General features: G+C 43.0%; 1 protein-coding gene and 1 long non-coding RNA gene across 2 annotated transcripts in view; one reads left to right on the forward strand and one right to left on the reverse strand.

Annotated features, from left to right (window-relative positions):
• Positions 1-2,054: 2,054 nt before the first annotated feature.
• On the forward strand, positions 2,055-5,124 carry LOC121065392. Its single transcript, XR_005817035.1, has 3 exons — positions 2,055-2,452; positions 4,496-4,588; positions 4,713-5,124. It is a non-coding gene; the product is annotated as an uncharacterized LOC121065392 (long non-coding RNA).
• Positions 4,733-16,814, reverse strand: part of ANKRD33B (ankyrin repeat domain 33B) — a 43,924-nt gene continuing 31,842 nt past the window's right edge. The window contains exons 3-4 of the mRNA XM_040548203.1: positions 13,493-13,633; positions 4,733-8,379 (exon numbers count right to left, since the gene is read on the reverse strand). Coding sequence (XP_040404137.1) covers positions 7,529-8,379; positions 13,493-13,633 — 992 coding nt within the window. The 3' untranslated portion in view covers positions 4,733-7,528. The remainder of the gene's footprint in view (positions 8,380-13,492; positions 13,634-16,814) is intronic.

The raw sequence follows: 16,814 nt of genomic DNA on the forward strand, positions 1-16,814 counted from the left end.
TGGGTGGGCCCAGGGCTCAAGCCAGAGCTCAAGCAGGAGAGGAGGGTAAAGCCCTCTGCCCGTGAAAGGGCAGCACTCCCTGTTTAAAAGGAACACCAACAATTTAATTAGGTTACTACCACTCTCTGTCCAGAAACTCTAATTTCAGAATGAATGATTTATGTCACTTTAATCTCGAACTATTTTTGATAGATTAAACCAAGTGAGTATAAGCCTGATTTAAACCAACATAAGAGAGTGGGTGTTGCTTGTTGTACCTATTTGTTCAACTCAGCTCTTCACTTACACAAGTTCAACTGTTATTATTTATTTTAAATACGGACACGACCTTACTGAGATAGCTGCCTATGTCGTCTTTGGAGAGCTGACTTGCAGTCGAAGTTTTTCTCTGAGCACAGCAGCTAGGTCAGTCATGAAAGCCTTATGATAGTTCAATTTAAGGTTCATAAATACTCTGCACTGCTGGTGCAGAAAGCCCCAGGGAAGCCCAGAAAGGCACTCAGAGAAGGATGCCTCTTGGTGGCTGGGAAACCACATGCAAACGCTGCTCGTTGTGCCCATGGATGTATTTAAAAAAAAGTAGGCGAATCCAATCCATCACATACAGAATAAAAAAATAGTTTTCACAAACTGCAAGTGAAAAAATGATCATGTCAGACATCCACAGAGTACTTCTTTGAATGAGTATGTTAGTAGAACTCAAGTTTGCAAAACGAATTTTCAAGGAAAAAAAATCAAAGCAAAATTAATCTAGCACGATTAGTCTGTTCAGTTCTGTTGCTCAGCAAAAGTGACTTGTTTCATTTCAGTTATAATGATACATTTGGGGAGTCTGAGATTATACCAGGTGGTCAAAGCGATCACTTATAAGGCCATGGAAACTGGTCAAATCCTGAGCAACGGCTATTTCACTGCACTTTCCTGGGAAAGGAGCCAAGCTGGTAATAAAGCATGTCTATTTTCAACGCAACTGCATTTGTATATTCTTCGGAAATGCTGTTTCACCTTGTGTTGGAATAGGGCTTTTAGTGGGGCAATTACTTAACTGAATCACTTATTGATTTGTGTCACATAATGAAGCAGATCATCCCGACGCGACCAGCTTCTGCAAGAAACTGGCTTCAGTACAGCGGAGACAAGCATGAAGAAACCTTAGATCCTATCGCCAGATGCAGTTGTGATGTAAATATTTTATCGCCTTAAGTACAGATACTCAGAAACGCCTCAGGTGCTAACACTGCCCTGAGCAGGTCTCCGTTACTACAGCCCTGATAAAAATACCTTACATGCACACACCGGGCAGAGAAGCTGGAGCATCTCTTGATCCACATTTACCAGTGCTCGCAGTTCAGTCGGTGCCTAAATGCATCCAGGATGGAGCCTTCTAGCATGGGTTTTCCACATTTGCCTCTTCAGGGCTTGCATTCATTTTTTATTTGTTTGGGGGGAGGGCTTGTGCAAAAAAACTGCCACTCGTGTCGGAAGCTGCTGCAATGGGAGGGGGGAAAGGAGTCACCTGAAACCGTTTCCCCAGCCTCTCCTGCTTTCCTAAGAGCAACCCAAACCAGAAACATTTGGCCTGCTAAATATCCACAAGCCTCTGTGCAGTTTTGTAGCCGTGAAAGAGTGCTAAGAACATTGTGAATTCAAACATGCAGAGAGAAGTGCCAAATTTTAACCTGACTAGGCAAAATTAATATGCATAAAAACTTTAATTACCCAATGAAGTATGATTTTTCACACAACCCCTGCCTTTTTCCATGCAAGAGCTCCATAGTGTTCAGTGAAAAGGCAGCTGGTCTATTTTCTCTCTGTAGCTTCTGTATTATAGCCCGAATAAAAGGCTATTACAGAACAATTATTTACTGCTGGCTTTCTTACAACGGTCACCATTAACATATTGGAGCACTCTACATCATCGCTGGGAGGTGAGAGGCCTTTTGTATGTGTATATTTTAAAAAATTGTAAATACATATGAATATATAAATGCTAAATATATAATTCTACTACTGTATATATTAATAATGTATGACTGTTACCTACAGATATTTTTATGGGTATGGTTTAATTTAATACCATGCATAATTAATATAATTTAATTACATAGGCAGGGAATGAAAGTGTTCACTGGTTTGGGACATTCAGTTTACCGTGTTTGGGATGTCCTTATTCAGAAAATTTAGCATTATAAAGCATGTCGTGGTCTAAGTGTGGCTCTGGCTGATGAAATTTATGCTTAGTGGTCAGCAGCTCTATACCCAAGGCAAAAAGAGTGCACAGCTTATGAAGTTTTCCTTAAGTGCTGCATTTATCTGTACACAGGAATTCTCCAGGCAGAAGAAAATTCCTGTTCTCCAGAGCAATACGACTTGGCCCTTCTCAACTACCACATGATGCTCTGGTAATCCAGGCCTCTTTGCTAGCACCGTGACACCCTGCCATGCCTTTCAAGTATGAATGTTTTTATTTTTGCTTACTTGGATGACCCAAGAGTTGTGGTCAGAAACACTGCAAATATTATATCCTAATACAATTTTCCAGTCCTTGGTGGGCTTTCCAAACTGATTTTCCCTGGAAATAATTCTCCCTTGGCCTTCTGCAAGCAGAGGAAGTGGTTTGAGAGAAATGCTATGTGGGGATGACGAGCATTTTTTTAAAATACTCACCAATTAAAATGAGCATTACTATTATTATTATCATCATCTTTATTACTATTATCCAACTCAGGATATTCTATTATTATATTATTATTGTTATTATTATTGTTGTTATTATTATTATGATTTGGGTTGTCGGGGGAGATCCTAGAGAAACAATGTTCCCAGGAAGATCAGATAAAAAGCCTGTAGAGCTCCCATGGAAAACCTGGTAGGACTGAGCTGATACAGGACTGTGTGAGTTACTCAACTGAAGAGCTTTATTTACGAGGAACCTGTTGCCTCACAAACTATTTAAAGTTGGTTTGTGTTCATCACCTTCGGCCTCCCTATTAACATAAAGGAGCAATTTTGGACTTATTTGAGGAGGAGCAATAGCAGAAACATGTCTATGCTGAAATCAGTTACTTGATGTCTCCTGCTCTGAATGAGCTGATGTCAAGCTTTCATTGTTTGATCTGTGCATGCCCTACAAACAGCCTCTCATGGCTCTGCAAGCTGCCCCTTGCCTCCTACTCCTCTTAGTTCTCCAAAGGGCAGGCCTGGTAGCCTTGAACATTTCTAGTTCATGGAGGGACCTAAGTGTTGTTGCTTGTGAATCAAAAAGTGCTGCTTGCTTACCTCTTCGTGGTGGATGGGCAGTGTGGTAACAACGCAGGCAAGCAGTGCTGGCCACGCTGAGGTGACAGCTCTCGGAACAGCAGATGGGTTGTTAATTTGAGTTTGTACTCATCTGAACAGATTACGTTTTGGTAGACTGGATGCTCTACGTTTTAGCAAGGGTCCCTGATGGCCAGCCTGCTGAGCGACAAGTTTATTTGACTCTCTTCGTTTCAAGACATTGTCAAAGGGATTTTCCCCAACCTCCGATCAAGTCTTTCACAACTCTGTGTCCAAAGGCATTGCTGGATAAAAAGCTCCAAAAGAGCATCCTGGGACGTGGCAGACCCCATCCAGGCTATCAGCTCATTTGTTTCTAGCATAAATAAGGACAAGGTAAGTTTGTCTTGTACGAATTTAATGTACGTGTTACCAAAGGAAGAGAGAGCTACTGGACACAGTAGCGACTGGATATGTTGCCCATTCAATAAAACCTTTTTTTCATGTTACTTATAATCTATTTATTTTCTTTTCTCCACGTGGGATATATACTGCAGCTACATTACATCAGAGCAACTGATAACAAAGACTGAGGGACCTGGGGGCTTGGGTTGAGGTTTTGCTTGTTTTTTTGGTTTGTTTTTGTAACAATAACTTTTGCCTCCTAATGACTGCAGTGACATTTTACAGGCTATTCATTGTTAAAATAAAAAAGAAGCTTAAAATATTTCAATATCTATACCATTACCTCTAAGAAAGTGGAGTATACCATTACCTTACTAAGAAAGTAAGTGAATGTATTTGCATATGCTGTACAAACCAATTACTCTGTGCTCAGGAAGGTGTGCAGAGGTGCTGAAAAGGGTTACTTGAAACAAGTAGAAAAGCCAGCTCTGAGAAACTTTGGAGACACCAAAGGAGGCCCATGCTGAATCCCACTCTTTTTGAGTAATATACTCCTTGGTGGACCACAGCAAGCCTTTATGACTGCTCTTAACTCTTGTCTGCTTAATAGCCAGAAACGGCTGGGTCAAAAAGCCAGCCTTCGTTTAGATCAGAGACACGACAGAGCCGCCAATGCATTTTCTTCCCCCCTCATTGCCTCCACTACCTCTTGTCCACTCTCCTCTCTGCCCAGGGATTACCTCTGCTGGTTGTTATCTCTAATAATGTTAGCTTAGCACTTTTCATTAGTGACTGGGAATTCAGAGGTTTAATTGCACAATTTACTGTACAGAGAGTCTGCAGAACTGTCAATCCAGTTCAGCTTGCCTGGAGAGGACTGCTGGCTGCCTCATCCGCCGCTGTCTCTGCTGAATACACTCTCCTGGTGAGTAATTAACTAAGTAATGAACAGCCTCTCTAAATGACCCAGATGGCTGCATCGGTTTGTAACTCTACCTGTGATGATTTAAAAGGAGGAAAAATGTGAGGATAATTCCCGTTTCTTGCAGATCTTTTTGCCCTACTTTACAGCTGGCATCTCCGAGCAGCTCTGCTGCTGCTGGTGCTCGTTGGGTCTGGCCACGGCGGGCTCAGAAGCAGCGTGAGGGGACGGGCTGGGACCTTCCTGAACATCCAAAAAACTGCCCAGGCTCCTTTCTTTGGGGCTCTGAAGAAACACATACACATGTCAGAGGGTGTCACCTCTGCGTTTCACCGAGAGAGATGTCATTTGGAGCTGCCAAGCTTGTGCCAGGGACCTCTCCCTCCTCCTCCACCGCCTGGCAGCTGTGCCCCTGCCCCTCCCTGCTCCCCTGCACTGAGGAGTGGCAGGCGACTTCCCCACTGCTCTCTGAAGAATAAGGTCACCAGATAAGTTCAACAGCTTGTGCCTCTTTTTAATGGAAACACCACATATTTATACACATTTACACAGTGAAGTACAAAGGGTTAGAAAACAGGCTTCATTTTCAGCCCCTGCGTCTAACACACTGTATGTTAATCCCTGAGAGCACCTGGCAACTGTGTGTCTCCTGCAAGTGGTCCTGAGAGTGCAAATTCACCTGCAGCACAGGTTGCTTTTCAACGCTGAATCTGAATGCTAAATCTTAAGTACACTGGGCTGGCAGTAAGCAGAAATTAGTAGTTAAACCATTCAACACAGCGTACCACATCAAAATCCATCCTGGCATCTCTGCCACAGATGGCTAAAAGAGCATCTTCTTACCCTCCAGAGAAATGAGTTCAGCTTCTACCTTATATTCTGGTCACAGAAAACCTATTACAACATTAGTGCCTATGAATTGCACAGAACTGATGCAGTCACAGACCCAAATCCTCTTTATATTCATAGTGCTGGAGAGGTTTATTAGCAGGGTGCTTATTCCATCAGCTCTGGGCTGGAGGGCTATCTGGCAAAGCAGCCTAGTCAGCACAGCTATTCCAGAAAGATGGACAAAGAACAGGATCTGTGGAAAATCCTTGTTTCACGAGTCTGCTGTAACCTCTGTGGAGACCTGACCCCAGCCCTGCTAGCTAGCAATACCAGCCTGGGCACCAGTTTGCAACCGATTGAATTTATTTCTTCCATGACATGTACAGTTTCTTTACATGTTCAGTGAGACTCTGGCCAGCCTTTGTGCTGTGGGAGTAAAGGGTGTAAATGTTTTCTCTGTATTTAGTTGTTGGAAGAAGATGGTCAGAGCAGCAGCTGTGGTCAGCCTGGGCTCCAGCAGAGCAACCCCATGAGGAGAACACACCACAGCCCATTTCTTATCAAACAGGCGCAAAGCCTGAGCAAAAATATGGACATTTACTGTAGCATCTACTTTTTCCTTTTGACCTCCACCGTTATGAATGTGCTCTTTTTTTTTTTTTTTTTTTTTTTTTTAAGTAAGCAGCAAGTTTAGACGATGTGTTTCTGTAAGCACAGTGTGCTGCCCTGGCCAACCCAACAGTTTAGATCAGATTTGGGGATGGGAGAATGGCTCTTAGAGTCTTTGGATCGTGAGGACAGCGTGTCCCCATGTATCCAGTGCGCTTCAGGGTCTGGGACAGGATGTCTGATGTGGCAGTCTTTTACTGTGGACCATCGTGGTCCATTCCTGCTTTACCTTCAGTGCTAGGGAGTGTTTTCTTCCAGTGTTGAGAAAGTGGAGTAGTGTCCTGCCTTCTGTGGGCACCCAGGTGCATAATATCAAAGCTCGCAATGAATCCAGCCATGATTTCCAAACATCAGTGGCTGAGCTGCCTGATACTGACTGGATTTTCATAGCATCTGGCTAGACTTGATACCTCGGAAAATTGCTTGAATTTCCAGAAGTTGCATGATTATTCTGTCCTGGCTATAATGCAAAAAGGTCCTAGAGTAGACACTCACAATAAACCTGGTGGTTTTATTTTTTAAATAGGAATTTAAATATATATATATATATAAAAAAAGCCCACCTGTGGTTCGCCATCTCCCTCATTTCACAGTTAAATTCAATGACAAAGAAATCCCTGAGACTAAAGAGGAGACAACAGATAGTGGATTCAGGGAAACTTAATGGGGGAGGCAAATGTTAGGTGACTGTGGCATACAAAAATTAGTTCAGCTTCTCTGTTGCTCCAAAGAAATCAGTCCTTGCCCCTGATTTATATCTGCAGAGGATGTGAATACCTCAACTATAGAAATATTTCATATACAGCCCTTCTTTATACTCAACAAAACAATATCATTAAGAATTGTATCCATACAGACCATATAGAGCTGTACAGTTTAATACCTATACTGTCTTAAACTTTGATTACCGTATTAATATAATATAAAGTGCTTGGTATATTCAAAACAATTATAGGATTGGATTTTCACTGCCCACTGAGACTCTGTGGTATATTTTAAACTTTTCCTTATTACTATAAAACTTTGAAATATGTCTACCTATACAAGGAGAGGAAAAATATCTAGTGTCAAAAGCACAACTCCTCAATTTTGTCCATTATAAAATGAACAAACACAAAATATGATCCTTTCACACATGTTGTTTTTCAAGCTGCTCCTCTGTCATTCACCTGGAACTGGAAAAAAAGGAAACCATAAAAGGATGGCACCACTTAAATTTCCTATAGAGCAGACAGGTAAACTGTTCTGTCTCCCACCCCAAAGTACCTTCACGTCCATGATCAGACACACCAAGGCATAGCCCTTGCCCTGTTTATGCACTGTAAAGGCCATTGCTCAGTATTCCAGCTCCAGCAACAGCAGGCACGCATGATGGCATGCAGTCTGTTATCTTGCTCAGATAACAAGACTAATGGCTCTCAAACCTTCCTCACTGCCATTAAATCAGGTCCTGGATCTGGCAGGAGACACCTGCCTCTGTTTTTGAGCCTCTTCGGCTCTTTTCTTCTCCTGTTCCTCTGCCTTCTTCCGCTCCTCTTTTAGCTCCTTGTACCTCCATTTAGGAATCTGCAAATAGGGGTCATCTTTAGCACTGCTCCTCCTTCTCGCCTTTTCTGGCTGGAAGGTGGGAGGAGGAGCCTTGCTGATACGGACTTTGGGGATGACAAATCCTGGTCTCACACTGCTCCGTCTGAGCAGGTGGAGCGGCAAGAGGCTTGTTTTCCTGGTGGCTATAGTGTTCACTTGAGACACTGCAAGGCTGACGGGCTGCAGACTGGCTCGCCGGTCCTTCTTCTTGGGGATCAATGTGATTTTGGAGTTCTGAAATAATTTCTCATAGCTGCTAACATGGTCTTTGTCCAGGGATCGGATCTCCTCAGCTCTCTGCTTCCTAAGGATTTCCTGCACAGCCAGTCTGCGTTTTCCCACAGAAGGTGGGCTTCCTGGGCACACAGTCCTGCATGACAGAGCAATGAAAGGGCTGCCTAAGCTTGTGGTCACCTTCACCATGTGATCAAGGACCCCACCTTCTTCTGGGCCATGGAAAGCCTGGAATGAGACAGCTGACCTCATGCACTCAGAAATCCTCTGCAAACAGGTCTTTGGCTCTGCAGCCTTGGCAAGGAGTTCCTTCATCTTTGGCCATTCTGGTTTGTATTGATCACATAACTGTTCTGGGCATGGCCTATCCATCAGCTTTTGCATGATGAAGGCAGATTCTGATCTTCCTGTGTAACAAGCCCATTCCCACGAAGTCAGTCCACGGCTTGGGTCAGTCGAGTGAACATTGGCCCCTTAAGGAAAAGAAAAACAAATACTGTTAATTAACGAAACTTCCCATACTTCCGAGCACTTTCATATTCAATTTTGGTTTATGTGTATCACTGCCACTATAGGTAACTTCTGAGTATATTGAAAAAGGTTTAAGCTAAAAAATTAACAGGCTACAACTTTTGACTTCTTGATGGGCTTCTCTGCCAGCTGAAGCACCATTCTCAAACAGCCAACACATAATTGACCTACACAGATCTTGGCACAAAAGAAAAGACATTCTGTCACATTGCTTTAGGAAATAGAAGTGTGCAGAGGCTGAGACCTGGGGAAAAGGCTAGAGAAACATCATGATAAACTATTTTTCTCAGGTTGGGCTGTGGAAGGAAGGAGGCACCCTAAGCAAATAAGTTGATCTTGATTTAAATGTAGTTTAAGTGAAGTTTGAAATAACTGCTCCAAGAAAAAGCACTTCAAAGAGTCAAGCATGGGGCCCAGAATGGAAGGAGGCAAAGAAGAGGAAGATTTAATCAAGTCAAACAGTTCATTAGCTGTGGACTGAAGAAAAGATTGTGAGAGCTCGAAGGCAGCTGGATTTGAAGACATTCACGACAACAGAAGCTACAGACAAACCAATGAGTGGAGGATGGAAAAAGGCACACAAAAACACGTCCGCCCACTTCACTAGCTTGCTCTTGAAACCACCCTACACAAATTTCCTATCCCCGACTCTCCTTTCAGGCTAGCCACCTTTCCTGTCCCCTTCTTAACATTTGCCTGTGTCTGCACTCCTTCCCACTAGAGCTGACTGGGAACATGGCAAACTATGTGGAAGATGTTTCTTTGTTGTACACATAACAGCCATGAATTTACTAAAGAAAAAGTAGTAGCTAAAGGAACTGTGTCTAAATATACGTTTTAAGGAACAGTATGCTCTGGTTGTAAGCAGGCAAGAGGTGAAGACAGCTGTTTACAATTATCTTCAAGAAAAATAAGTGCCAGCTCTGATATGCTGCAGCTGTGGCACCCTGGATGAGTCCCAAACAAAAAGAGCTGTGTGAGAAAGTGCTGTGAGAAGTGTCACTGGGTGTTCCCTGTCTTTGCTTGGTGGCTGCATTCAAGCTCAGACTCTCAGCTCTGGTCCTTGCCTGAGCTGTGTTGTAGCTGTCTCTGGCCTTGTGCCCTGCTGGTCTGGACCTTGACCTGCAGGCTTGGCTCCTGGTTTGACGTCAGGCCTTGACTCTATGGACTTGCCTCGTCACCACAGGCCTGCCTGACAGCCACTGCAGTACAGGCTGACCCTGGTTGTTCCCACCAGACCTGCTCCATTTCTTAAAGAAGTACCTTTGCTGGTGAAACTAGCGTCTTCTCTGTGTGCCTTGCTGTCACCCTTGGCTCACCTTCCTCTGAGGTGAAGCCCCCACTTGCTGATCCCTGACAGATGTGTCCCCAGGTATTTTGGAAACTTTATGTAGAGAAACAATACTACAGAGTATGGAAATCTTGATCTTTCAACAAAAATCAATGCTGACTTTGTAACTTGTATCACAAAATCTCTCTAAGGAGTGATTTACTACAGTGGTATTGATTTTCTGTACAAATCCAGAGGCATTTCTAAACAAAGGTGTCATTCAACAGAACGTGTCACGTGCAAGAGACGTGAATAGTCTTGTCCTTTTTTAAGTATTGACTAGACAGCCACAGTTTCGGCTCTCCATCTCAGACCCCCCATCAGACCCTAGTGGGTTTCCTGATGGGCAAACAGGCCCCTTTTGCTTGGCCTTGCCATGCTAAAGGGCCCAGAGAAAGAGAGAACTTCAAGATCAGCTCTGTGATTTCCTTCAGACAACACTCACACTGAGGGTGGGGGCTTAAGTCCCCCTCTATTTCCTCTGAAAGGATTGTGGTGGGCCTGGAAGTGCTGAACACCACTGCACATGCTTAAGAAGCATTGCTGAGCTGGCTCAGCAGGACAGGGGTAGGGAGGAGCAGGGCCTTTCCAGCACAGAGTCACAGAAGCTCACGCATGGTAACTCAGAAGACCTGCAAGAAGCAGGGCTGTGGGTTGGGGAGCAATTAGCTCCAGAATATTCCTCAGACTCGGGAATTCCCAAGACAGCACATGGCTTAGGAATAGACATCAGATTAAAAAGACGAAAGCAAAACCACAGGACAGCTTTCCCAGGAGGGAGCTGAGTTTAATGACAGGGAGCAGGAGAGCTCAGAAAGACAGGCATCTGTCACCGAGCTTTTTCACACACAGTATTTAAAGCCCAGTCTCTAGATCCACTGCCACTCCAGTGGCTTTACTAAAGCAGCCCTCAGTGTACACTGGAGATCGCGATGGGTCTCGTGTGGTGAATTATGGCTGGCATTTCTGTGCTCCTGCCCGGGCTCTCTGGCTGGCTGGCTGCTGGCAGCACTGCGGTCCTGGCCGTGCAGCAGCCTGTGACAAACTGCCCGCGAGCGGCTCGGGTCCTCTCTTACTGGCTTTGCATTCCCAAACAGCAAATCCACATGTTCCAAAGGCTCGCTTTGAAAGAGCAGACATTACGGCCAAGTGTCTCAGCACACCTTCGTCGTGTAGTGATTGACCTTGGCTACCCTCCAGGAGCACAAGTTTCAGGAAGAACAGTCACTTTGAAAATCCAGCTCTAGCCATCTGTCACGCTCTGCTGCTGCCTCTTCTCCATCTGATTGTTAAATCCTACTTGGGCAGCTGGAAAGGTGAGTTATTTTCCTTTACTGACCTCCTGTATTGCCCTAAGTAGGTGCCAGAAAACAGAGATTTTACCCAAGCCATTAAGCAGATACTGGGGTTAAAAACTGCCTGGCTCTAACTCTTTTTTTCAGGACACACACCTGTTCTGTAGCTGTACTACAGGCATAGGTTCTGCAAGTAGGCCCATGGCTGATTATGGGTGTTTTGACCCTATATCTCCAAGTATTCTTTTAACATAGAATTTAGCTAGAAGCTGAGGGGTTGTTTTATTTGTGAAACTGTTTTTTCCCCAGATCTTTCAGTAATGATTTATTTCACCTTTTTCAGCAAACTAGCACTTTGTTGCTGGCAGCCACTCAGTTCCCTTCACTTATGTCTAAGTCCATTCTGAATGAGCTGCTCCCTGCCTACGTTTCACCAGACTGTCCAATGCTAAACAATAATCAGATATTAAAATGGGTGCAGGCAATTTACCACACTTCCTCTGTGGCCCCTATTTTAAGCTGAAAATGTGTGGACCCGCAAAATACTTACTAAAACGTTTAAGTAAACTGCAGCTTAGAAACTCGGAGTATATTAATCCTTTACTCTTTAGCCAATGTATGTATCCTCACTATCTGTAATGAACAAACAGCCCAATATAAATTTCTGTAGGTAAACCTGATAGGAGGCTAACAAACCTATTTTCTGGCTGGCTGAAGGTTTGTTCTTCCCACTCTTCTGTTTGCTTAAATAACATGAAAAAGAGAAGGTGGCTATCCAGATGACAGAGTCAGCAACCATATATTCAACTTTGATATTGATACTTTTTGTACAAGAAATACAATAACTTGGACTGAGTTATATAAAAAAATGGAGAGGTTGTAAAATAGCTTCTAGTGACCAAAACAGAAAGAACAAGTTTCCATCAGATCTCCAGTGATAGTAATAGAAAGCCATGACACTGTCAGGTCAATTTGATAAGTTTTAAGGTCTGGCGACTGAAGTTTCATTTTAAGTGATAATTTATAGCAGCCACTGGAAAATTCTGAACTAGCATCTGCACAAAGTAGATACTAGTCCAGAAACTGCATCTGTGTCTAGCAGTGCTCTAACAGTCATTTTATAATTTTTATTTATAAAAATTTAGCTCCAAAGTGACTGATCTGACTCCAAAACCTTGATTCCAGTGTAAGAACCTAGAGAATCTTGCAGAAAATAACGAGTGACCATATCATTCAAGCATTTTCTGTGCCATATCAACATCTATAAACCGGATATTATGAAAGTAATATCACTATGCTTGACAAATGCCTTCTACTTAAAACACTCAAATTATGAAGGGTTAGACTTCTGTGACAGCAAAACAGCTGAAATAAACTATCCATTCAACATCTCAGTCTACAATGAAATGGACCTGTAGGATTTTTGGTCTAAATAGCAATGATGTTCCTAAGTTATCTATTATCATGTCCATAAAATTTGATTTGTGCCAAATACCTGCAATAAAATATACTAATACACTTATATACTCGTGAACTAATAATTTATGTATTAATAACACAACAAAAGCATCCAATATTGTGGCTAAAAGGTGCTGTACAGCCCTGTCAGGGGTCTGGTACTGCTCCTGTAGAGGATGTTGCCCCAATGCCTCTCACCCTTCCAGGTTTCCTCTCCAGGAGCTCTTCACCTCACTATGACTACAGCTGGAAATTCAGCTGCAAAGTCCAGGGCCAACAACAAGAAACATATTTCCTGTTCCCGGATGCAAAGAGGCAGGTGGGCAGGGAGCTGGACTTCCTCACTCCTTGGGCTGCGATTCCCTCCCTGCAGCTGGTACAGACTTTCTGGCACCATTACTCATAAACCTTGAGACATAACTCTGTATGGGGGCTAGAAAGAGAGGTTTCTCCCTATATTGCCAAATTTCCCACCAATATCCCTGGTGGGGTGTGAACCCTGCACCCAAAACTCCCTACTCCATGGCTGGAGGGAGACGTGGATGTCTGGCCACGAGGCCCTGTGGTTACACTGCCATCACCCACCCCTGCACCATCACACCCACAGCAGCTGGCAGCAAGAGATCTGCATGTCTTTCCCAGCTGTGTCACAAATTTCATTAGCTCACCATCTACAAATCTCAGTGATCACATTCCCTGACCTCTCCTGGAGACAATAAATATGACACGGAGAGTACCTGGAGAGTTCACGGATGAGGTTCCACAGACATGCAGAGCACTCTTCCTCCTGCAGCATGTGGCTTCACCTCCTTGCCTGCAATTTCGTTAAAGTCTGCACCCATTTCCAGGGAAGGCTGCACCACGCCTCTCAGAATACACACATCAAGAGGTAACTTTTGTTGTTGCTTGTGTGTGCCCATCTCGTATTTACAGTTAGATGATGAAGAAGAAGCAGCAAAGTGTTTTGCATACCTGCCAACATCAAGGCTTTCACACATTCTGTTCGTCCCTGCATTGCAGATTTCATCAGTGCTGTGAATCCGAACACGTTCCTCTTCTCAATGTCAAGCCCGGGAAAATAGTTCAACAAGTAGTTTGTAATGGTTATGTGCCCTTTAAAGAAATATAAAAAAAAAATAACAGAGAAAATCCACCACAGAATTAAGAGGCAGTCTCAAGGTCAAACCAAAAATCTATCCTGCAGGTTTGGAAACTGGAAAAATACAGACAATTAATGAGATCTGTTTTCCTCGTGTCCTTTTCTGATCACTGCAGTCACTAGCTTTAGCATTAGGTGGCACTGTCTTGTGGCAAGAGTGTTGGGATAGGAGCCTGGAAACCTGGGCTCCCACCTTCCCTCAAGCTGCTCTCAGTGGGGGGGTTCCTCTCTCTGGAAATCAATCTGAGGTAAAGGCATAATTAAAGGCCAGAAGTGGTCACTTTGAGGTTGCAAGGGGCCTCAGTTTTTTGAATCAATGGGTAGTACTGCCTGTCCCCTGGGGAAAGTGGTTGCAAAGATTCAGCTTTTTCACTCCTCTGGTAAATTTGAGCCTTACCTTCACAGTGCTCCATTAAGATGCAATTACTTGTGGTAGTTCCAGCCAACACTACTAACAAACCATTTCAGGCCTGATACTAGACAAATAAATGTTCTGCTTTGAATCCCACACTTTTATTTTTCCATCTGACCATGTAAAGTCACTTGCTCCAGCAACAGGAAAATGGGGCTGCTCTTCAATGTTGGTAGCAAAATGAACAACTTAAGTTCTCTCACTAAAAGCAACTGTTATTGCCATTCATGTGCCTCGTGAGCCCGGATAACTGGTGTCAGCAAGGGTGTACCGAGTAGCTGAAGGTGTCTCTGGCTAGATGGTGGGAAGACCGATTAAAACATCAAGCCGTTATAATTGGACTATCAGAACAGGAAAAAATATCTAGTGCCATTATGAGTCATCCAAAACAGCTTTTCCCTCACTTATCATTCATTTTATGATGCTTTGACACTTTATAAAATAACGCAGTCTGTCAGGCAGCTGCAACAATCACAATTTAATTACCAGGAGCTGTAAAAATATTCTCTCATCTCACTCTGCAGTCCAGCTGAATATTCTGTGATGCATGTCACTCAAATTCATCTACAAATGTTACTGAAGCAGATTATAATTCATACAGGACGGTTTTTAAAGTCTGTGGTGTCACATCAGGTGCAGATTTCATCAGCCATTGCTTTGTTCCGACACAGCCCTGCACTCACTTTGGAAAGCAAGTTAAGAAAACCTTTACCAATTAATTTAAGATGTTTCATAGGTGTTACTCTTGGTCTCCTAGAATTTGCTGGACTCTGCTACCTTGCTGCATAACTGGAAACTCTGCTGAAACTTGAGCACAGATCAGTTGAACAATGCCAGAGTCAGGGAAAATCAGGCTAAGAGCTCCCAGTTTGATGCAAATGAAGCATAAAGATATGGCAAACTGAACAAAGCAAAAGTGATCTGGGTTCATGGCAGGATCAAGTGACCCGGTCCTGCTTACTCAACACAGAGGCTTCAGCTTCACTGACTTTATGGCGTGAGACCAAATCCTGACAGGATATCAGTTACTACCAGGAGAATCTTTATTCCCGAATTGTTTTGCAGGACATGTAGGACTATTTCATCCATGTACATTGTGCTTCAGGATGGTTTTGGGACAGCTGAAATAATGCTTTTCTACCACAGAAATCGGAGACAGGAACTGAAACAAGGAGAAATAATAAAAAGGAAGATTTTTCAGCACTTATTACATTATTAAAGATGTTCTTCCCTTTGCCAAAACCATAGCTGCAGTAAGAGATGTTTTGCAAATCTAGGGTGATCCTAAGAGTCAATCCTGAGAGACCTTGTTCGTTCAAAACTCTCCAGGGGACTACAGATGGCCTCATATGATATGGGGAGAATAAAAAACAAAACTCAGCAATAAAATAACAAACAAAAAAACAACCAAAAAAAGAGAAAGAAAGAGAAAGAGAAAGAGAAAGAGAAAGAGAAAGAGAAAGAGAAAGAAAAAGAAAAAGAAAAAGAAAAAGAAAAAGAAAAAGAAAAAGAAAAAGAAAAAGAAAAAGAAAAAGAAAAAGAAAAAGAAAAAGAAAAAGAAAAAGAGAGGTTTGTGATTCTCAGAAGTTTCATGTCACAAGGATTCCTGAAAACCACTTCAATTACAATCTGCAGAAGTTTCTGTCCTCTGAGGTTTGCTTCAAATTTCAAGTTCAAACAAATATCAAATTCAAAGCAAAACTCAGAGCTGCCAAGTTTTTGTTCAAACTGTGTCATATGCTTTTGATTTAAGGCCACAACGTTTGCTTCAGTTCTGCATTTGCAGGAACCAAGAGCGCGTATCTAAATCGTAAACCAGGTGAGCCTTCGATGATTTAAAGCCTGCTCTGAAAGCTGTTTGCAGCTGTAAAATAAATGAGCGTGGCCTCAGCCGGTTTGGTCGTACTGAATTCGGATCAGGCTCCTGCTGTCTGCCAGCCTGATCTACCCACTGGCAGAACCGGCGTGCGAAGGGCATGGTTCTTTGCCCTGTGAGACATATTTAGGGATCAGCACAGATGTCTGTAATAGCTTAATTCACTTAATTGCTGCCACAGAAGAAATATGTATAATGAATACAATGCTACCTAATAATCTGTGTAATACAGGCAGAAGGATAATCTGCACAGTAAGGAAGATGCTCTGTCATAGACTGTGTTTGGTCTATGAGCAGCAAATGCTTTCTGGGGGATAGATGGAACCGAATCTTTTATGATCTGTGTGCTTTAGGTGGTTGTGTTCTCATGTCTTCATTAAAGAAAAGTGATTGGGTTACTTTGTGATTTTGTGTTTGAAGAGCTGAAGCCTGCCCCAAACTTGTTCTTGTATCGTATAACATCTATACTTTAAAAGGGAGCAAATAAAATCCTCTCTGTAAATAACAGAACATACCAATTACCATATGTTGCCACTGATGTAACTATGTCCTCGTGAACAGAGAAACTGAGAATCAGCAGTTTCTATTTAATGTAATATTTCCTTTTCCTTTTTTTGTAACCACTTTCCTTCCTTCCTCTCTTTCCATTTCTTGTTATTCCGTTCACTCATTTGCATCAATCTCCCATTTTTTCCGTGTTGCCCTCATACTGCCACGTGATGACTTTGCTTCTGCTTTAGCACCCATTTCTGGGCACCATCTCCTGCAGGCTGCAACAAATTTTCAGCTTTGAAAGGCAAGCTCCCTTTGAAAAAGCATCCCATGTCTGTAAGAAATATTGAGAAGA

This window comes from Cygnus olor, chromosome 2 (assembly GCF_009769625.2).
Source record: "Cygnus olor isolate bCygOlo1 chromosome 2, bCygOlo1.pri.v2, whole genome shotgun sequence".
NCBI classification, from domain to species: domain Eukaryota; kingdom Metazoa; phylum Chordata; class Aves; order Anseriformes; family Anatidae; genus Cygnus; species Cygnus olor.